This window comes from Talpa europaea (genome assembly GCF_964194135.1).
Source record: "Talpa europaea genome assembly, chromosome: 15".
In the NCBI taxonomy this organism is placed as follows: domain Eukaryota; kingdom Metazoa; phylum Chordata; class Mammalia; order Eulipotyphla; family Talpidae; genus Talpa; species Talpa europaea.
Genome location: NC_140083.1, coordinates 74589991 through 74613074, shown reverse-complemented (window position 1 = coordinate 74613074; position 23084 = coordinate 74589991). Strand labels below are relative to the sequence as shown.

General features: G+C 47.0%; 1 protein-coding gene across 2 annotated transcripts; it reads left to right on the top strand.

The window, feature by feature from the left end:
* Window positions 1-19981: 19981 nt before the first annotated feature.
* Window positions 19982-22596, top strand: FBXL14 (F-box and leucine rich repeat protein 14; the record flags this gene model as incomplete). Of its 2 annotated transcripts, none has more annotated exons than XM_084255951.1 (2): window positions 19982-21133; window positions 22561-22596. In XM_084255951.1, the coding sequence occupies 2 exons, from the start codon at window positions 19982-19984 to the stop codon at window positions 22594-22596; spliced, it is 1188 nt and encodes a 395-aa protein (XP_084112077.1). The 2 variants fall into 2 exon arrangements, with proteins under 2 accessions (XP_084112077.1, XP_084112076.1); XM_084255950.1 differs by having other exon boundaries at window positions 19982-21180; window positions 22561-22582.
* Window positions 22597-23084: the final 488 nt, after the last annotated feature.

Here is a 23084-nt window from a genome sequence, read left to right as displayed (position 1 = left end):
TCTTGCTCTCTTGAAATCTTAACTGAAGCTGCCAACATTCTGCTTCAAAAATTGGCCAGGTCCGTTTGGAAAAATGGAGTTATTCCATTTTTATAAACAAGTAGGAGGTGAATGCAACAAGAAAAGAGCAGAAGCAGCCGGCCCGGGTCCATGGGGACTTGACACATCATAGCCTGGGCTGGAGCTCTCGTGGGTCAGACACGCAAGGAAACTAGTGATGTGGCCAGAAGGGCGGGCTTGGCAGATATGCCAGTGCGTCCCCCGTGACTTAATGCTCACACAGAAAGGGCACCTGGCTTTTCACTGGGGAGGAACCAGTGTCTGTTCCTTGCTACTGCCTCTGTTTCAAACTGATCCTTCAGTCATGCTTTGGGAGATCCCTAAATCCTCCCAAGGAAGAAGCGTGAGCAGCTTTCTAGTGAACACCACAGGCACACAGTGTGCAGGCTCTCCAGTCCCAGGCCCAGCTCTGTCTTCTCCCGGATTGGGAATGTTCAAAGTCAAGCTGGCCACTTCCTCTCAGCTCCTGCCAGTCGGTGCTAAGATGCCCGCGCTTCCTTTGCCAAAACCAGAGCCCCTGCCAGCCACCTCCAGACCAGCTTGGGGGGTCTTCTGATTTGGGGGATGAAATAACTCCTGTGGCTTCCTCGAGAAAAATCAAGATCACCAAATTCAGGCCTGGGCTGGTTCAAGAGGCTTTTGGTTCACCGCTGAGATTGTTTCGGTTCTTTGATGGCCCTGCCAGGCCTTTTTTATAGGCTCCAAACTGTCTTGGCAGAGAGAGTGTTCCTGGGCTGCCTGTGTTCCTGGTAAAGGCTGCCTTCCCAGCCTTGAGTCTGTGCTGTTCCAACAAGGGGATCCGAGGAAAATGAAGGTAACATGCAGACCGCCTCTGGCAAGCACCCAGCACTCAGCAGACTCTTGCTAAATGTTAACTGTGCATCATTTAACAAATATTTATTGTGGGCCTACTGGGCACCCAGCACTCTATAGGAGATTACAATCAATTAATAAGATGTTCCTCTCCTAGGAACTCAGGGTCACTGCACTGTTCAATATGGTAGCCACTGACCACATGTGGCTATTTGAATTTTAAAAATTGCATGTTCAGCTTCCTGGTGGCAGTAGCCACATTTCAAGTTCTCAACAGCCATGGGTGCCTAATGGCCATTGTTTGGGTGAGGGCAGATTTAGAACATATCTATCACCACAGAGATTTTATGACGGTCTAAGACTAGAAGCCAGGAAAACACATCATCACTCATATAAAACCAAGAGCTCTGTTTGAAATCAATTACTTACATTGGTGGTAAGAGTAATTACACAGGATCCATGCAAAACAGTGTGTACACTTGGAGTGCAACCGACTCTGTGATCCACGGCCCAGGGTCAACACCCCATCTACCAGCCATGCAGATAAACTTCTATTCCAGCGACCACCTCTCCTGCTCGCTTTCATATTGATAGTTCACCACTGGAAAAGCAGTCACTGTAACGAAGTTGGGAGTAATTTCTCATTATCAGATCCAAATGGACAGCTCTTTTGTACTTGTTACTCAAAGTCAAGGGGAAAAGTTCAGAACCCAGTGAAAATGCCACAAAACAATCTAAATGGAAAGTTCTATGACTCTAATTCAAAAAAATGAATATTACTGAGCATCTACCAGGTCTTTTTTTTTTTTTTTTTGCAAAGTTTATTTAGAGACAGTACTCCTGGAAAGAGATCTGAGCAGGCAGGGTCCATGGAAAACAACTGCAAGGAAAGGTGGGGGTCTTCTGGCTTAAATGGGGTACAGAAAGCTGTTTACTCTTTTCCTTTCTGGGGTTTACTGAGCCAGCTACACTGTGGTGTTGGTTTAAAGGACCAGGCAAGAATTTCTAAGTCATTCCCCCTTCTGTGCTCCTGGGGTGTGGTTTTATCAGCCCTGGAAAAGGATTAGGGCAGGGGTCTGCCTTCCCCCCCTTGCTGCTCCTTGCTCTCCTAGGGTTTTATCTGCGTGCCTGTAGGGTGGGGAGAGGGGCTGCCTTCTCACCTCTGAGCATTTCTGGTCTCTTCCTGAGCTTTATCAACTCTGGCAAGTGCTTCCTGGAGTCCTGGATATAGCTGGCCATTTAATTTTCTTTAGGTATTGCCCTCCCTGATACAGTCCAGGAAAAAGAAAGTATGAGCCAGTAGGATGATGGCCCCAAGTCCTGTGTGAGCAGGTAGACTGAATTATGGACTGGCAGGTCCTGTCCAAACAACTTGTCCTATCACGCTGACCATGAGGTGCCATGATAGATTAAAAACATCTACCAGGTCTTACTCAAAGTCAGGAAGAAAAATTCCTATAATCGGGCCTCCCCTGGTGGCGCAGTGGTGGAGTGCTGGGCAGCAAAGCTGCCCGCAGCCACTGCAGCGCCAGTTCGATCCCCGGCTGCCGGGCAAGCGTCCCACATGGCCCACAGACCTCTCCTGCCGCACGCGCTGCTCCCCTCAGCAGTGTATTTCGTTGATCTGCCTGTTCTGTTCCCTGCTCTGGCTCTGGTGAATTCTCTCACCCTCCCGCTCTTCTGACTGTGCCAGTGCTTGTATAAATAAATAAATAAATAAATAAATAAATAAATAAATAAATAAATAAATAAATCTTTAAAAAAAAATTCCTATAATCTTAGAGGAGTAAGGCTGAGATTACAATAGTTAGCAGGTATGTCATAATGGGTGTGCCAATTGTTATCTTAATAACTGCATCCGATTGTTAGTCCTAAGAAAGACTAATTAATTCCAAAGGAAGGGATGGTTCATGATGGAAATGGTAACTGAACTTGTCCCTAAGAGATCAGGCTGAATGCCCACAGATAGTGATAGGAGAATGAGACCCTTCCACTGAACAAAGGTGCAGAGGCCTGAAAAACAAATGACTCATTTTGAGAATAGCAAGAACATCATACACATCATCTCATTTCTTTCTTTTTTTTAAAGATTTGTTATTTATTTATGCATACAAGAGCTCGGGTGTAGGCCAGAGGTGTGGGGGTGAGAAGATTCACCAGAGACAGAGTGGGGAGCAGAACAGAGAGATCTACTGAAATAACTGCTAAGGGGAGCAGCGGGCAAGTCAAGAGAGGTCTGCTGCACCATGTGGGTAGCTCCCTGGCTCTGGATTGAACTCGTGCTGCAGTGGCTGCAGATAGCTTCTTAGTGCTGAGACTTAACCCCTTGAGCTAGCAGGGAGGCCAAAACACTTCATCTCATTTCTAAAATCAACTATATACAGCATAGAGTCGTTGGGGGCGCGGGGTGCGTGTGTGAAGAACTAAAGCCAAAATTCAAATAAAACAAAAGTCCTTGGGCCTCCCTGGGGGCGCAGGCGGTTGAGCACAGCACTGTGAAGCTGTCCACAGCCTCTGCAGTGCTGGTTTGATCCCTGCCAGCCGTGGAGATACCCACATGGTGGGGCAGACCTCTCCTGTCTTACCCGCTGCTCCCCTCAGTGGTGTATTTCAGTCAGTCTGCCTGTTCTGCTCCCCACTCTGTTTCTGGTGAATTCTCTCACCCTCCCGCACATCTGACCTGTACCCCAGTTCTTGGATAAATAAATAAATCTTTTAAAAAAAAGTCCTTAATTTTGGGGATTCAAGACCTTCATGCTGGAAACCCCTCATGGAATACCTTGAGGCCCTGCCCAGGATTTGGGCTTCACCTTATAATCTGCAGTAGCCATCCAAGACATTTAAGCAGGAAAGAAGCATTATCAGATCTGTGTTTAGAAAAACTGGCAATAGTTTGCTCACAATAATGACTGATGGAGTGTAGAGAGTGAGCGTCTAGAAGTGGGGAGCTGGAATGGGAGGGCTAATTCAGTAGGTACATGATAAGGGGCAGAAAGAGAATCTGTCAACCTGCGGTGGTGCAGGGGAGGTAGTTACTCTGCCATGTGAGTGACCCACATTAGCAGTGAGAACCCTCCACCAGTACCCAGCCTCTGACCTCTAGCCACTACTGAGTTGAATGTAGCATTGGGGAGTCTACTGTTTCTGTGCTCATCCCCAAGGCCATAGCAGGTGGCTGGAGCAGGTTTGACCTCGAGAGCTGGCTATCTTGCAAACACCTGACTGTGATCAGGAAAAGTTACCGCTACTTGGAAAACAGCTAAAAGCACACATACTGCTTAGGACGAGTCCACAGAAATGCTCTTACTAAAACGAACCCCCAAATTATAGTTAATTGTGAAACAATTTCAGTAATGCCTGTATTCTTGGGTATAAATGTACTCGTCTGAGAAGTTATTGCATGCCAATGGCATGTTGCACCTTCAAAGCTGTTCATGGCAGAGCTCACTTGACAGACACAGAACTGACACGGCTTGCCTACATGCCCAGCCTCCACTGCACAAGGATGCGGGCATATGACTGAGTTCTTTCTAACAAAATCTCAGAAGAGCTGATGACTGCAATCTCCAGGCCTGACCCATAAAATCCTCCAAGGAGCTCTCTTCCATGCTCTCTTTCTTCCTTTCAGCTTGATGCAGACAAGCGTGGCAGCTTTCAAAATGAGGGCTGGACAAAGTCACCAGATAGAGGCCCTGCTCCCCAGATTACCACCTGGGGAGCTGCTTGCCAATAAGGAATGTACATTTCGATTTTCACATGGGTTAAAAATAAACTATGGTTTGGTTTGTTTGTTTTTAAAGATTTGTTTTATTTATTCATGCATACAAGAGCTGGGGTGTACACCAGAGGTGCAGCAGGTGGGGTGAGGGTGAGAGGATTTACCAGAGAGAATGGGGAGCAGAACAGGCAGATCTACTGAAATACACTGCTGAGGGGAGCAGCGGGCAAGACAGGAGAGGTCTGCTGCTCCATGTGGATCAGATCCCTGGGCGGGATATGCAGTGGCTGCCAGTAGCTTGATAGTGCTGAGACTTAACCCCTTGTGCCACCAGAGAGGCCCCAGACTATGGTCTTAGAACCAACTTACCTAAGAGCATTTATTCATCTTAGGAGCTAGCATTACCTTAACACAAACTCTTTCAATTCTTACTCCACTTTGTATTAGATTTATGTGCATTATTTTTAAACCCTCCCTCCCTTTAGACTGCTATCACCTTATTTCTATTTGTAGTTCAGGGATGTCAGTTGTAGGAGGACTCCTAGCCTCCTTAAAAATAGAGCAGTATCTAGCCACTCAGTCAGATGAGGACAGAGTGACTTGGGACACAGTTCTTGAATCCCTGTACCTGGGGGTCTGGAGCATTGTGTATGACAAGAAAGACAATGGAGCACAAGATCCATAGGTTAAAAGAAAGTTTAATTCTATATAAGCTCTTCACTTACAGCAAGATCTAAATAACAGCACTGCATGTTTTACTAATACAGTTTCATCTCTACCTAACTGTGTGACCCTAGGCAAGTCATACAGTTTCTCTGGATCCCTGATTTCTTCATTAGAGAATGAAGAGACTGAAACATATAAACCCTAAAGTCTTCTAGTCCCTAGTATCTCTGGCATCTATTACCAGTCAACCAATCTAGTTAAATTGGATCATTAAGTTTATGGGGTAATTTATTACTCTTTCAAAAGAAAGTATTTTTAAAATATCCAACGTTTAGTAAAGTCAAGCCTAAGAAAATACTAAACTATGTTTTAGTTTTAAAGGACAAAAGTTCATTCAGATTTTTGGCTAGTATCATTTAAAAATATTTTCTCATGGTAGGCATGGTTATTATTTTAAGCTGTGTTTTTTTTTTATTGCTAATGAGGGCACAGACTTTTAGATGTTTGTGTTTCCTCTTTCATAGGTCATTTAGTTTTAAGGTTAGAGCACTTGCAGTAGAATCACAGGGAGGGATATCACTGCCTGTATCCTTCAGCCAGGGGCCAATGGAAGGCAGCTAACGCACCTGCCCTGACCTGCCAGCAGCTCAAGGGCCTGCGGGACGCTGGCGTTGGTGCAGCCCGGTGCCTCCCGGAGCACGCCTGCCTTTCATTATGTGCTCAATTCAATGGAATAAAAGTGGCTGCAAGCATAGCATTGTGGGGTTCCATATTTATTCTCTTTCTGTGACAGCCGCATCCAATTTTCTCAGTTGAGAAGTCAAAGGGGTTACAAATTCCACGCAGGACCTGGAAATCCAGCTGGGCTGTTTGAGTTTCTTTCTACTTCTCCTTGAATACAGATTTTGCAGCAGCAGACAATGCTGTTAATGGTCTGTGAGGCAGATGGGCCCTCCAACTCAACTGGCCAGGGAGACACTGACTTGGCCTAGCTAACTCTAGCACAAAAATTTGTTTTTGTTAAAGAAACTCTGTAACCAGATATACACTGAAGCCACAGGGAGAGTGGAAGTGTTGAATCAGAAGGCATTTTTGGGTCCTCCTCCTTTTCCAAACCTAACCATGGCCACAGCACTGTCCTGACATCACCTCCTGTGTCTAGGTAACCTGTGCAGTGATTCCAATGATGGGAGAAAAACAACTCTCTCCTGCCATCTGCGTTCTATCAGCATACTAAAATAACACTGTCGGTTTCCAAAACATTTAGAAATTTAGTTTAAAAAATAGATCGGAAAAAAAAAAAACCAAAACTGACAGGGAAATTCTAACGAAGACCCTCAGACAAAAAACAAAACAAAACAAAACAAAAGGCCAGTGTCCAGTGTCCCTGAACTGCAATCAAGGAAACACCACGAGGAGGACTGTGTAGGTGGCCCTCAGCCTGGGAGCAGGAACTGGGGAGGGGTGTCCTCAGCAAGAGGGATCCCTGTGGATGTCACTATTGGGATGGCAGTAGAGGCAGAGGCAGTGGCTCTGCAGCTCCAAGAGACCGCAAACTAATATGTGTTAATGGCATGGCCCTGACATGGCTGTCCCTGCCTTCCCAGCTGCAGAGGGAAGCTGCACTTTCCTCCTCATCTGTAACGCATCCACTAACCCACAGAAACCCTATGTGAGTGGTGGCACCCACAGATGAAAGCAACAACAGAAATGTGAAAATGCAGCCCAATGGCAATTTCCAGCTTAAAATGACTGCACCCTAGGAAAAGTTCGGTGGTAAAATGTGTTCATGTTTGTGTCGAGAGAAACCACACACCCAGCCCTAAAAGCCAATATCAACAACCAAAAAGTCAATGGAAAACAGCACAGTATAACATAACAAGTAGAATGTGACCTGATTTGGTGCAGCAGGGAACACCATGGAAGGGTGTGCTACAGTGATAACACATTGCATTTTTCCAACATTAAAGAAACGGTCTCTAAGACTCAGGCGACACCAGCAATGCCCGTGTGTTCCCTACCCAGGTCCTGCCACCCCCAGGCTGCTTCCCTGACACAGATTCACTGGTCTATTTTTGGAAAAAACTCTTTTCCCTCTTTCTCTTACCTGTTCTCCCCACCCCCAACACATAGTAAGCAAAGAAAAAGGATCAGAATTAGAGTCAATATTTATTGAGTGCTGACTGTATACACAGTACCAGGGGCTGAAGAATGGGGGTGATCACAGGCCTGCAGGTGAACAGTAACAAAGAAAATTCATGCCTTAATTCAGCAGTGAGAGCAGGCAGCCCTAAATGTCTGGGAGGCAGTAGCGGGGTGAGGGGGTGGGGGTGGCCATCACAGGCCAGGGAAGGTTCCCATCCCTGTTTAATTCTGGGCAGCAGCTGCAGCAGAATCTGTACCTGTTTGGTTAGCCTGTTGAACAAACAGAACTTGTGATCATTTGTATGCATAGAAGTAAACTTTCCTTGACCCATTAAACCCCCTCTGACTTAAACAAACAAACAACTTTTTTTTTTATTGAAACAAAATATACATAGAGTTAAATGCACAAATCTTAAATATATAGCATGAGGAATTTTTACATATGCATGCACCCACAGAACTAACACCACAGCGAGAACTATCTAACCATGAAGCAAACCAAACTGGTAAATGGAGAAAAGTGCAGGAATAGAATCCAACTGGATCTTAAACATGACTTTAAAAAGCTGTCTTATTGTTGTTGCTGATTTTCATATGCTGTTTAGAGATGGGGAAAGGAGAGGTCAACACAAGAAAGGTCTAGAAAACATCTTCCTAGTGGGCATGCATTCAGGATAGTATTTTCTGCTTGTTTAGGGATCTCAGGATCATTTAACATTTAAGAAATGTTTAAGAAAACATTTCAGGCTTTGACCTACTGCTGTTACATATTTGCATCCCTTATATTTAGGAAAAGGGTGTGAAGCTGTTTAACTTTTATATGTAAGCTAGGTAGGTGCTTTCTCTTGCATAATCTCACAAAGTTAATTCCCTCCAACTTTTGGGGGCCAGGGTATATGGTGAGCCATTTCTTTTCGATGATAGAATGGTAATGGTAGACAATGTTATTTCTAGGTCTTCAATTCTCCCTCTTACAGCTTTGTTCTAGAATGTAAAGGAACTAGATAAAAAAATAAAACTTGATATTTAAAAAGAAATGCAAAATAAAGCAAACAAGCAAAAATAAATCCTCAATTTGGAACACAATCCCTGCATTAGAATCAAACAAGCAGCTCTCCCAGAACCAGAGAAAATTTCAGATGATCTGATATTTAACTATGTGATTCTTTATGCTGTTCAAGGATTAAGAAATGCTCCGAATTTATGCATTTATTATCTCATCCTATATAACACAGAAGAATATTAGCATATTATTTCATAGAGTAGTAACAACTTTCTGATAGAAAGAACAACCTTACAGGGTGTTCTTAATAAATGCTATGTTTATAATGATGGTCGGGATATTAGATGTAACCAAAGGAAGCAGAGGTGCCTTTTCTATAGTGAAACACTGCAGACTGAGGCATGTTGCTGATGAGATCACAAAATGCAAGCTAATTCAATGTTAACTCTGCCAGCAATGACAATATCTTAGTTTATATTTATTCTTTAAAATATGTCAGGCTTTTTCCATGCCTAGGTATAAGATCAGGAAATGCAGGAGGCTCAAAGAGGATCCCAAACGTGTTTTTCATTTTCCCACAACACTTCCGCAGCCACTAACAGGCCTGGGAGGCGGCACCATCACTCTATTTAAAAATGTCTACTTTCTGACCCCATCGCAATGATTTCAATGAGCAATCCTAATCACTTAGCAGCATACATGATCAAATTTCTGGCAGTGTCTGAATATCCTTACAGATGTAAATGATTTTTATGGAGACATCAAGTCTTGGGTGTACACCTGAGTCCAGGGAATTCAGAGGTGCTGTTCAGGTCACAGCAAACATGTACTCAACCTAGACACTCTGGTGACCCCGAGAAAGTCCCTTCTTTATTCTCTGCTTTGTTTTCTCCATTTGAAAAAGCCAACAAACAAGGGTTGCGGTGAAATGTCCACATGCTGGCGAAGCTTTAAAGGCGTCATCAGATTACTAAGATTTGTTATTACGCCCCCGTGCACAACTCCAATGACGGTTCCCTTGGCCAGAGCCATCAAGGAATTCTTGCTGGTGACAACACTAGCCACCGATGCCTTGAGTAAGTTACTTGAACTCTTTGGTCTTAAATGGCAAGTAAGGAGAAAAAGTAAACAACAAACAGAGAAACTCACTAAAACCTAGGTCTCCAGACTGGGACAAGTTGTTCCAACTTTAGAAAAAACTTGGACGGGGTTTTCATACCATTTCCTCTTCCTCAAACAAGAGGGGGCGGGATCCAGAGCCTGATAATGTTGAGACCTTTGGGGACAGCTGGTGACAGGGAAGCAACAATATCCCATGATTTCAATATTTTATTTTTGTCTCCTGACCATCTTTTCTGGGGTGTCAAGAGTTAATACTAGCAAAGCAGAGACTTTGCCTCTTTACCCCCTTGAGATTCTGGATATTTTGTTAAACCTTTAACCTTATCCTCTTGGCAGAAAAGGGGACTGGCTATGAACTCTGCAATGAGGCCGCTCCCTGATACTCCTCTGGGTCTGACATTATGTAAAAATGTAAATGCTCCTCCAGTTCATCCAAATAGGCTTTTGCAGCAAAGCCTGGCTTCGCGCCAGCACCTCTTCAAAAAGAGAATAACCTTCCACTCTGGCCTGGCCAGGCCTTAGACAGCCGAGTCCCAGGCCTGATGTGGCGCTGCAAACCGGGTCTGAGTATGATTGATCTCTATTCCTCTCCTTGCCTTTTGAAATATTTATCAAGCTATGACAAACCAGTGAGGCTCCTGATAAAAATGACCTTTCTCAGGCAGCCAGAACAGAGCCTCGGGCTGTGAAAAAGCAGTGAAATCTGTGGTCCACTCCAGAGTGGTGAGAGCTTAGAAGTTAGTTTGCCTTTGGTGGTCTCGCAGCCTGTGATACTTCCCTTGGAAAAGAGTGATGAAACTGGTTAAAACTATTCCTTCTCCACTCGCCCCGCAGCCTTCAGTGCTGAAGCTCTAGAAAGGGCCCCAGATGTAGTAGCTGTCCCGTCGCACAGACATCAAATAGCACTCGATAAAGACTGATACGCCGGAGCCTCACTTGAGATAGTCTTCCTGCCTCTCGTCTCTCCAGGTGTTCTGCCTTTCCAGCTCCCCGCTTCTTCTCTGCCAGCAGTAGATGCATAATCATGTCTGTAGTACTTTTCCTTCACTTCAGATACTGCCAAAGCCTTCAAGCCATTGGCTACGCTCCCCTTTTCTTAGCCCTGCTCCTCCACACCCAAACCTCCCTTAGGTTCTGCTCGCCAAACACCATTTGGAAGAGGTCACTGACATCAAGAGTGGGCTATTTCACGGATAAAGGGCTAATAGGGAAGTAACCACTAGAGGGTGACATAATGACACACAAGCACATTCCTTTGGGACTCTGCAGGCTAGAGCCAGCTGTGCATCCAGCTGTGGGCCCGCAGGTGTAAAATGGCTATCAGCAGATCTACCCTCAGTGTGCACACCCACACAGGTGTTCTGAGCTCATGAGGCGCACACGCATGTGTCACATACACACACACACACACACACACACACACACTGACCTACTTTGGTTGGCAAATCAATCAAGGCCTTCAAGTGTTTCCTAGGAAAGCCACACCTCATGGAGCCAATAATGCCTTCACGTCCACTGCTGCTTTCCTGGACAGCCCTTGATGTGTCCTCACAGGGCCACTAGCAAGGTGGAACACTAAACCTCCACTGTCAAGGCAGCAAAGCACAGTGGCTTAGAATGTGGTTCTAGGGTTAGACTCAGTTCTGCTAGCTGCTTGGTCTTGGGCAAGTTATCTCTCTGGGCCATCATTTCCTCATCCTTAAAATGGAGATAATAATGGAACCTGCGTCCTAGGTTGTGAAGATTAGTTATTATGATGAATAGCTAAGTTTGCATATGCCAAGACCTTAAAAGAATGCCTAATACACAATAAATGCTCAATAAGAATTATCTTTGTCCTGCTCAGGAACTGCCCAGGAGGTTACATGCAAAATTCCATTCAACCCTCACTCCCAAAATATGAAAATCACGGGTCCTATTTTACAGACAAGAAAACTGAGGCTCCAAGTGGTCAACTAACCTGTGCAAAGTTACACAGCTTGTTAGTGATCAAGCCAAGGTTTTAACCCAGAATCTGCCCGACACTATCACACCAGAAGAGCTTATGACCTAAAAGACAAAAGGTGTGGGAAAAAAAAAAAAACTCATCATTTTTACTGATACTGTTTTAATTTTACTAAAAAGGGAAAAACTTGGGGCCTCCCTGGTGGCACAAGGGGTTAAGATGCAACCTACGAAGCTGACCACAGCCACTGCAGCACGAGTTCGATTCCCGGCCAGGAAGGTGACCCACATGGCACAGCAGACCTCTCCTGACTCGCCTGCTGCTCCCCTCGGCAGTGTGTTTCAGTAGACCCGCCTGTTTTGCTCCCCACTCTGTCTCTGGTGAATCTTCTCACTCCCCCACACTTCTGGCCTGTACCCCAGTTCTTCTATGTATAAATAAATAAATCTTTAAATAAATAAATCTTTAAAAAAAATAAAAAAGGGAAAAACTTTAACAAGTATAATTTAGCAAAAGTTTTAAAGAGGACAAAGAACCCTGGGTGGCAGGAGGTGGTTCTAGCAGGAGCTCAGCAGGGCGGGGGTTGGTCCTGGGTCACCTGGGTCAGCTAAGGCATTGCCTGTTAGGGACATGCCAGTCCTCAGGCCCCACCCCCGGAGGCTCAGAGGCCTTTGGTCCTTCCAAAGCAGGCTCAAGCTTGAGAACCTCTGCTCTGAGAGAGAGAAAGTGTGAGAGCTGGGAGTGAAAAACAGGTCAAAGGCAACAAGGGGTTTGTGTGTTGATGGAAGAGGAGTTGGGGACTATTTCTTGCTCACTGAAAGGAATTTGTGACCATTCCTGCCTTTGAGAGAATGAGGTGCAAAGAGATAGATGGCTTGTTCTAACTGAAAGGTCATTTTATTACGCTCTTGCACTTTTGCTATGTTTTGCTCCTTTAACCTGCATGTTTCTTAAAAACAGGAAATAACCTTTAAAAAAAATGTTTCACTGTCAGCAAATGTATATCTGTACAGTCGGGTGGCACATCTCGGGGTTTTTTCCACTGTGCATCTATAAAAGAAAAAAAAAATCAAATCATCCCTACTATGTATAATTTCTACACTAGGCCATTCCTTTCTCGTGGATTTTTTTTTTTTCTCAAGGAATTCTCACAACAGTTCTGTGAAGAGGAATTGCTTTCATTTGCCAGAAGAGGAAATGGAGCTTCAAAGAATTTCAGTCACTTTGCCGGAGGCTATGCAACTGTAATGGGAGAGCTAGGATTCCAGCCACAACTTCAGAGTCCAGGTCTGGTGGAAATTTAGCTCTACTGGGCCTTGGGAACAGAGGGGTGCTAAGGAGACCTCCAGGCAGCCTCCCAAGGGAAAGTCACACATGGAAACCACCCTCCCTGGGCACCAGGCTAAGCCTTCTCCACTTCAGGCTGGATGTGACCCACCAAGTTCTACTGTCAGTGGTGGGGAGGGGTAAGGGATCAAATGAGGAGAAAGACAGTCAATCCAAAAATCTGTTTTCAAGACAATCTTGGCTGTAAAGTCCAAAAAATGAACTAAAAATTTCTGGCTTCAGATATTGAATTCCAGTTCAGTAAGAGTTAAAAGTTTCCTAATTCTCAAAAAAAAAAAAAAGTTTAAAGGCTAAGCATTCCTAAAGCTTTTAATTTTTAAAATTAACCTGATGCCTTAATATAGAAGAAGCCTCACCACAAGGGCAATGTCTGCTTGCTATTATAGTGCTCTTATTTTTTGGTAAACAAATGAGAAAAAGCTTCAGCCTGTTCTCTACACAAGTTTCTACCCCTGCAATGATCTCACCCACACCTATTCAAATTCTAGGCTTCACTGTGGTGAGCCCCCAAACTGAAACACTATTTCTCTCACTCTCTTGGTATTTGGAGCACTCACAAATACAGTGACCTTCAGTAGGTGTTGTGGGGCTCACAACTGGGTCCTAAACCCCTTGGGGGCAGAAACACCAGCTTGCTGTTTTCACATTTCCTGAAGTTCCTTGAAAAACCCACCTTTCTAAGGGTTGGGTCTAAGTGTAGCCTGGACAGGCTACATTTACAACATAGCTTTTTTCTTTTAGAGTTGTCAAGTCTACCTGTTTTGTAAAGAATGCTTAAAGCGTTAGTTACTATTAACAAATAATAGCTGATATTTAGGATTATTCTATCAAAGTATTTCTAATCCTTTGGTCTGATGCCTGAAAATACAAGCATATTTGAGTCTCCTCCTATCAATTTAATATCTGATATATCCTCTATCCAAGGACAATATATTAAATGGATTTTGGAGCAGGAGGATGAAAGAGGAACTTGCTCCACCCACTCCATGCATGGACCTGGTATTGTAGTACCTCCAGGCACATGCACCCGCCCCTTGGGGATTTAAAAAAATTGGCAACCCAATTTCAAGCTTAGAAAGAGGGAGTGGCCGTTCATGGGGGGAGGTGATTATTAATAGCACCTCCTTTTGCCCTCATGGGTTTTTCCAGTTTGGATAATAAAGTATACAGCCAACCCAATTAGACAGCTCCAGCTACACAGATCTCAAGTCCCTGTTTTTACTGTGGTGGTTAATGCCCATGTTTACAGGGTCTAGCAAACTAATAATTTGGGAGAGAGTAAACAAGTATTGCCAGGGGTTCCAGGGCAAGTTGTTGATGTGAGAACAGTTATCACCTATCTTTCCCTTTCATTTACATTCTTTTTTTTTTTTTTCTTTTAAAGATTTATTTATTTATTTACACAAGCACTGGGTACAGTCAGAAGCACGGGAGGGTGAGAGAATTCACCAGAGCCAGAGCTGGGAGCAAAGCAGGCAGACTGATGAAGTACACTGCTGAGGGGAGCAGCGGGCGCAGCAGGAGAGGTCTGCACGCCATGTGGGACCCTCGCCCGCGGCTGGGGATCGAACTGGTGCTGCAGAGGCCGCAGGCAGCCTCACAGCCCAGCGCTCAACCGCTGCACCACCGGGGAGGCCCTATTTACATTTTTATTTCAAAATTCTGTTCATTCTGTTTTAAATCTTTTACTTTTTTGTGATCAAACACACGTAACATAAAAGCTACCCTCTTAATCGTTTCCAAGGGTACAGTTCTGTAGTGTTAAGGGTACAGTTCTGTAGTGTCACATCACTGTGCCATAGATATCAGGAACTTTTTCATCTTACAAAACTGAAACTCAACTCTCCACTTCCCAATGCCCAGTCCCTTGGCAAGGCCCAGCCCCCTGCTTTCCATTTCTGTGCGGTCCACTACTCCAGATACCTCCTATAGGTGAAATTTACCCCTTGTCTTTTGGTGACTGACTTGTCCCACTGAGCACAATGTCCTCAAGTTTCTCCCCTGTTGTACCATCTGTCAGTATTTCCTGCCATTTTAAGGCTGAACAGTGGTCCATTTTTGTGTTCACACCAGAGTTCGTTTATCCATTCATTGGTCAACAGATACATGGGCTGTATCCATCTTTTGGTGATTGTGAAAATGCCATGAAGGTGGGTATACACATATCTCTTCGAGATGCTGCTTTTATTTCTTTTGAATCTGTATCCAGAAGTGGAATTGCTGCATCAATCAGATGGGAATTCTGTTTTAACTTTTTACGGCACTGCCATACTGTTTTCTGTAGCAGAAATTTTACTCTCCCACTAACTGTGCAAGGTTTCTGATTTCTCAACATCCTCACCAATACTTATTTTCTGTTTTATTAATAGCAGCCACCCTAAAGAGTGTGAGGTAATAGTTGACTGTGGTTTTGATTTGCATTTCCCTAGCAATTACTAATGATGAGCATTTTTCATATGCTTATAGCGTTGGTACATCTTCTTTGGAGAAATAACTATTCAAGTCCTTTGCGCATTAAAAAAAATCAGATTATTTGTTTTTTTGTTGCTGCTGCTTTAATCCAGTTGTAATTGTAACAGGGTGGTCCCCAGGAAATGGGGAGGTTCCAGGTTCCCTGCCCCACCCAAATGCAGGGTGGAGCTGAGCAGGGAGAAAAGAAGCTGGAGAGGAGACTGAGGAAGGAAGGAAGCAGGATGGAGCCAGAAGGAGACCTGGAGGAGGTGCATGGAGCCGAGAGACACGTGAAGAAACTGCGCTTGTCTTTTGGTCGTGGACTGGGTGACACAGATGTGGGTGAGACCCGTGGGGAGGTGACAATGGCGGTTTTTGTCTTGATTTTGATTTTGCTCCTTTCCTTCCAGACTTGTCTGGTTATTTCTGATCCTTTTCTGTGGGTCCCCCCTGGAAGATGCTTTAGACTTGTGGCAGGCTTTGGGGCCTTGCTCTGGGCCAATCCCATTTGGATGGACTTTTACCCACGAAGGGATGGGTAACTTTGGGTGCTTGATTTAGATAATATATTCTTTGCCTTTTCTATATTGTTTCCTAATTGGAGTAAAGTTCCTTCCCATTAAAGTCTCATATGTTTTATGTTGATGCGGAGGATGGCAGAACCCATTTAGAATAGGCAGGTTGGCAGGGTCTGGGCTGCCCCTCTCCCCGCCCTGTAACATAATCAGTGAATCAAGTCCTTCCAACAGAAGATAAGCTTTCTGTTATCTGTAAAATTTTCTAACCAAGATATGCCCCAAGATAGTCTCCTGCTTAAAAACAAAAAACAAAACAAAACAAAAAAACCAGGAATAGAGAGTTGGAAAGTTAGTTGCACTCAAGGATCTTGAAGTTGGGAAGTTAGTTGGCCAGACACCGTTTTATAAACCTCAGCTATCCATTGCTATTGGCTGTCGAGAATTCTTGGAGAAGTTTTGTTATGCAGAAAGTGGTCCATAAAGATATTATCTGATACCATTGCTCTCATTCCAGATCAACATTTATAGAGTGCCTACTATATGGAAAGGATCGTGCCATGGATATGTTAGAGTTTCTCTAAAAAAGGCACACAAATATTTTAACTCCTTTGACCCAAGACCCACAAGCTAGAATCACATATAGATACATAATATCTATATGTATTCTTGAATGAGGAGTTTAACATGTTAATAGTTCTCTTTTGGTCTTTGCTGCCAGATCTTGCCTCCTGAATGAGGACGCACACATCTTTAAGTAAGCCTGATCTTTGGGTTGGGCCTTTCAATTTTCCCAGGCCCCACCCAGGTGAAAAACACACCCTACTGAAAATCTAGGTTTTTTTTTTTTTAATTCTTGGTAAAATTTTGGAGGGTATCCCTACACAGGCCATGGTTTCTGTTTCTAAGCAGGAGTTCATAACTCATTCAGAAAAACTTCATTCTGGTTGCAACTTGTTGAGTTATATACATAAATCTCAGTCCGTCCTGAAAATATAAACCATCCACAGGGTTTTCTACATTGGCATACATGCTTTCCAGATGGAGTCTGGTTCACAGTACCCTTCAGAAGGGGGGAAGAGTAAGGACCAAGGGGACACAAAGGATGGTGGTGGTGGGAGGACAGGAGGGATCTCTTAAGAAAGGAAAAAAAATGGCTCTTTGTCCTTGTTAAAATAATCTCAAGCCAAAAAAAGCTCAAGAAAAATCTGTTTTTCCTCATTAAAAAAAAAAAAAATACCCTGCGGATATTTTTGTGTTGCAAATCTGAGCCTAAACCAAAATTCCCAAGAAGTGACTCCATGTGAAAATAATCTCAATCTCAGCCCTGCGCTGGGAACAATGCATAATACTAGGGTTGAAGGGACAGCACGATTAATCTAGGCTCATGGTCTCACAGAGGGTACTATTGCAAAAGTCCCTGAAGATTTCCTGTCAAATCATCCATGTGTCATACAAGGAATGAGACCCCAAAAGTGATTCATTTCTTCTGTGCCATAAAGTCACCAGATCTCAGACCTGCATAGGCTCATTGAATACGCCACTTCTTTTTTCTCATGAATATTCATTTTGTGAGATGCTTCTATATTTTTATTTTCCTATTTATTTGTTAAGCATGAAAATAATTACATTGCCGAAAAGCCTTGAACTAAATCTTTGGATGCCTTCAATACAAGGCATAGTATTAATAAGGTTCTAGAATTCAAATCCAGAAAATGTTTTGCTAGAACGAGGACCAGGTGGCCAACTTCTAGGGAAAGTGCTTCCAAGCACTCCTGCATGACTTCAGACTTGAGACACAACCTCTCTAGGAGGGGAAAACCACGAAGCTCCTTCTGTTAGTCAAGTTCCTGTCTACAAATCTAGTCACTCCCTCCTGCCCCCCCCCTTGTGTGGTCTAACACTTTGTTTTGTATTAAGTAGGATTAAGGTGGTTTGGAATGAGGCCTTAACATTCACACAAACACATCCACAACTATACAACTACAACAAACAGTGAGTGGTGGAGTTGAAGGTAAAAGTTTAGGCAAAAGTGACTGAGGTGAATATAAACTTAAACACACTCCAGGAGGAGACTATTATCCCTGGCAGGCCCCAGAATTGTGGTATTTATTGCTGTAGCACATCTGAAATCCTCTTGATGACTAACAGTACAGTAATATTTCAGGAAGGTTATAAAAATCTATGGGCTTCACACCATGTGCAGTGTGGGTGAAGGTAGCAAACTTGCATTTCCTGATTTAGGAACCTAAAATCTATTATGCCTATTAGTGAAGCTGTAGGCAGCTGGTCTAATATTGGGCTCCATAATACAGAATATGGAACCAAATCTTAATCGGGTTCTCCATGAAATCATTTCCCTTTGCTGATAGATAAATCAGGTTGCCTTATCTCTCCTTGCATGGATCCAGAGATTCATGAAGGTCATTGTCTCTAATCCAAAAATTCTTGCTTTGGTGGCAGTTAAACTGAAACTCTGAAATCCTGTGTGTGGGCATAAGAGCCACCTTCTAGAATGGAGCCGTGCCTGATTCCATAAAACAGCTTACAAACCAACAAGACGTTTGCTGCATGCAGCATCTCAAACCAAACCCAAAAGTCATTCTATTTCCTAAGAGTGAATTTGTATCGGCACAGACAGACAGACTTTCTCCTGACAGTACATCCGGGCCGTACAATTTATATGTAGTCGAGGAGGCTGATGAGAAAGAAAAAGATCATAAAACCAGGCTTGGGGCAGGCTGCTCCCTTCCAAATGCAAAGCAGCTGAGGAGCTGCGCAGGGCCGGGCGGAGCTCGGGACAGTCACAAAGCCGCAGAGCGCGGAAGCCGAGGGAAGTTTTGCTGCAGAAAGTAGGAGGCAAACCTTCCCGGCGGCGTCTGGAAGCAGCCAGAAGATGCTAGAAGGAATAAGAGCAGTGACCAATTCTAGAACGAGGACGGCCAGGGTCCGCGCTGAGCTGAGTGATGGCTAAAAACAGAGGAGCGTCCCCATAACTGGGGCAGCGGACTGCAGAGAGGGGAAAACAGCCCCACCGGGGAGACTTGGGGTGTAGAACAGAGACTGTGAAGGGACATTAGGGACAGTGAAAAAAAATTTAAAAAAGGGGGGTCATGGGAGTGAGAGCCATGATTGTGGAGGACCACGCCGGCGAGGGGGGGCTGCGGGATAATAAAGGGCGGGGTGTCCAGGGAGGGCCGGGCACTGCAGGGGAAGCCACGGGAAGGGCGGCGTAGACGTCAGCACCCAAGAGAAGCGCGGGGCCGGGGCCGGGGCCGGGGCGCGTCCCCGCAGGGCCCGCGGGCTCGGGGCGGCCGCGCGCAGGGCCCGGCCGGGCTGACAGCCGCCCGCCCCGGCGCCCGCAGGGTTAAGCCTCCGGGGCGCCGCGATTGGCCGCGCCCGGTTTCCAGGGCGACGGCCCCGCCAGTTCCGGCAGCGCGGGCGCGTCCATTGCGCGGGCGCGCGGGGGGGCGCGGAGGGGCCGAGGCCGCGCGGAGGCGCAGTCGGGCCGCGGGGACCGTCCCGGACTCTCCCCAGCGCGCGTCCCGCCCGCTCGCCCGGGTCCGCGCCGCGCCCAGCTCCGGCCGCGGCGGCGTCCCCCGAGCGGGGCCGGCCGCTCCCGAGCGCGCGCGGGCGGCGCGGGGCGAGGCGAGGCGAGGCGAGGCGCGCGGCCGGCGGCCCGGAGCGGCGCGCGGGCCCCCCCGCCTGGGCGGCGGAGTGCGGGCGGCCCGGCCGGAGCCTTGAAAAGCGGGCGAGAGACAAAGGCGGCGGAAGCGTCCCCGGCGCCGGGGCCCGAGCGCGCAGCGCGGGGCCTCGCCGGTCCCGCGGCCGGGCCGGGCGCGCGGAGGATGCGGCAGGGCGCGCGGGCGCGGCGGCGGCGGAGCGGCGCGGCCCGGGCGCGGCGGGGGTAGCCCCAGGCGGGCGCCGGGGGGAGCGGCGGGCGCCGTCCCCGCCCGGGATGTGAGGCGCGCGGGCCGGGCGGGGGAGGCGCGGCGGCCGAGCGGCAGGAAGGAAGGAAGACGGGCGCGCCGGGAGGAGGAGCGGCGAGGCGGCCGGAGCCGGAAGGCGGGGAGGGGCCGGCCGTTGGGCCCGAGGCGGCGGCCGCGGCCGGGGCGAAGCGCGCGCGGCGCCTCCCGGGGCCCGAGCGACGGGGCCCGCGCCCCTCCCCCCGGCGCCGCGGCGGGGGGCGCAGGAAGATGGAGACGCACATCTCGTGCCTGTTCCCCGAGCTGCTGGCCATGATCTTCGGCTACCTGGACGTGCGGGACAAGGGGCGCGCGGCGCAGGTGTGCGCGGCCTGGCGGGACGCCGCCTACCACAAGTCGGTGTGGCGGGGGGTGGAGGCCAAGCTGCACCTGCGCCGGGCCAACCCGTCGCTGTTCCCCAGCCTGCAGGCCCGGGGCATCCGCCGGGTGCAGATCCTGAGCCTCCGCCGCAGCCTCAGCTACGTGATCCAGGGCATGGCCAACATCGAGAGCCTCAACCTGAGCGGCTGCTACAACCTCACCGACAACGGGCTGGGCCACGCGTTCGTGCAGGAGATCGGCTCCCTGCGCGCCCTCAACCTGAGCCTCTGCAAGCAGATCACCGACAGCAGCCTGGGCCGCATCGCGCAGTACCTCAAGGGCCTGGAGGTGCTGGAGCTGGGGGGCTGCAGCAACATCACCAACACCGGCCTCCTGCTCATCGCCTGGGGCCTGCAGCGCCTCAAGAGCCTTAACCTCCGCAGCTGCCGCCACCTCTCGGACGTGGGCATCGGGCACCTGGCCGGCATGACGCGCAGCGCGGCCGAGGGCTGCCTGGGCCTGGAGCAGCTCACGCTGCAGGACTGCCAGAAGCTCACGGACCTGTCTCTGAAGCACATCTCCCGGGGGCTGACGGGCCTGAGGCTCCTCAACCTCAGCTTCTGCGGGGGCATCTCGGACGCGGGCCTCCTGCACCTGTCGCACATGGGCAGCCTGCGCAGCCTTAACCTGCGCTCCTGCGACAACATCAGCGACACGGGCATCATGCACCTGGCCATGGGCAGTCTGCGCCTCTCGGGGCTGGACGTGTCCTTCTGTGACAAAGTGGGGGACCAGAGCCTGGCTTACATAGCCCAGGGGCTGGACGGCCTGAAGTCCCTCTCCCTCTGCTCCTGCCACATCAGCGACGATGGCATCAACCGCATGGTGCGGCAGATGCACGGGCTGCGTACGCTCAACATCGGACAGTGTGTGCGCATCACCGACAAGGGCCTGGAGCTGATCGCTGAGCACCTGAGCCAGCTCACGGGCATAGACCTGTACGGCTGCACCCGCATCACCAAGCGTGGCCTGGAGCGCATCACGCAGTTGCCCTGCCTCAAGGTACTCAACCTGGGACTCTGGCAGATGACGGACAGTGAGAAGGTCAGGTGAGGGCGGCGGTGCCAGCTCCCCTTGTCCTGCCCTGTGCATCCTCCCTTCACCACCACAGCCCCCCGCCCCCCACACTCACGCCATACGCACACTTAGGCATAGATCGCTGCAGTGGATGAGATGGGGCGACCCAAGAGGCCTCAGGCTCATTTTCTCCTCTTTATTCCAGCACCCTTGCCCACCACTTGCCATTCTCATTGTACCGGGGTCCCTCTGCTACCCCTGCCGGACACTCCCCTCTTTTTTTCTCCCTGGGGATGGAGAGATGGACTCAGCCACTCACCCACCCACTCTGCAGGGGCGTGGAGGGCTGGTGAAGCTACTGTATCCCCACTGCGTGGCATGTGCGAGCGGCGGTGGCGTGGGGAGTCCCTAGTCCTTTTCCACCTTGGGTAGTTGAGGAAAATGTCTGCCTTCACTTAAACGCTTTCATTTGAATACTGTGATCTGGTTTTTTATTTTGAAGTGGATAAAAAGCAAACCCAACTACAAAGGCCTTTTCACCTTCCTTCCACTTTGTAACTAACCCCAGTCTCTTCTCCTCACTTGTCCTTTGACAGAAAACTCTGCTATTGATGCTCATGTCATTTTTATTGTCTTTCTCCTCCTCTTTAAAAATTTTTTGAAGAAAATTGAAATCATGGTCCTTTTTTTTTCTGCTGAATATATTCTATATATTATATATATATATAAATTATATATATATAAATGTCTGGCTACCTCGTTTTAGTTTACTTTTTTTCTCTGAAGCCCTGGAATTCTACAAGAGAGATATTTTGAGACTGAAACATTTTTGTGCCTAGACTGGAAAGATGCCCACTGGGTTTGTCCATCTTCTTTGTTTTGGCTTCTTCCCAAACCCCATCCATCCAGTGTGTCCCCTTCCACATTCTGGCTATAATTTTCTTTTTCTCCTTGTCCATGGGGATTTGGGGACCCAGGGGTGTCCCTAAACGTTGACTTAATTTATAGCACAAATGTGTGGGAGAAATGAGAGTTGAACTGTTTTTTGTTTGTTTGTTTGAGATGCAGGTTGTGTCTTGAAAATTATTATATATGCAAATTCTGCCCTACCCCTCACCCTCTTCCAAGTTTCCCCGCAAAAAGGTCACACCGCGAGGCTTCCTGTGGGGAGCAGAGGGGCAGAGTTGGCCTGCAGAGCCCCTGGGGCTGTAATGTGAAGGGGAGGAGACTGAAATTCATGTCTTATCTCTGTTCTGTTAATAAAATGGGAGTTTGTGGGTTTTAAAAAATTTCTGTTTCTAAATGGAGGAATAGATGACTTTATTTTGGTCGGGGTTGGGACTTGTGGCTTTAAAAAGAATCGCTTTTGAGTAGGATGTATATTTCTGTTGGATTTTTGTTTATTTTTTTAGAATCCTCCACAGCAACATGTGAGACCATGGAGTTAAAGAAACCCAGAGACCTTTATCAATTAATTGTACTGTTTGTGAATTTGTATAAATAATAACAAAGATCCTCTTAAAACGTTTATATTCTTACAGTAAAAGGTTAAACTGATATTTATATAATAAAAGAGGAAATATGAAGTATGTTTTTGAAAAAAAAAAAAACAAAACAAAACAAAAAACCTTGTATCTGTGAATTATTTTTAAGGCACTGTGTTTGGGTCCATGCCAGAGTAGGAGGTGCTGTTTGTGTGCTCTGAAAGGAAATAAGGTATAGAGTTCGGTGCATCCTATGTGGCGTGAGTAAGCTCCTGGTTGAACATTTATTCTGTATAAGGTTTACTACTGACATCTTAATGTTTGTTTCTAGAAATGTGACTAGCCCGGAGATTTCTATCATTTTTGGTTTGAAACTGTCAACAACATGGAAATGGAAAGAAATGGAACAAAATGAAACTTTTTTTAAAAACCAGATTTGTAAAGAGTCACAA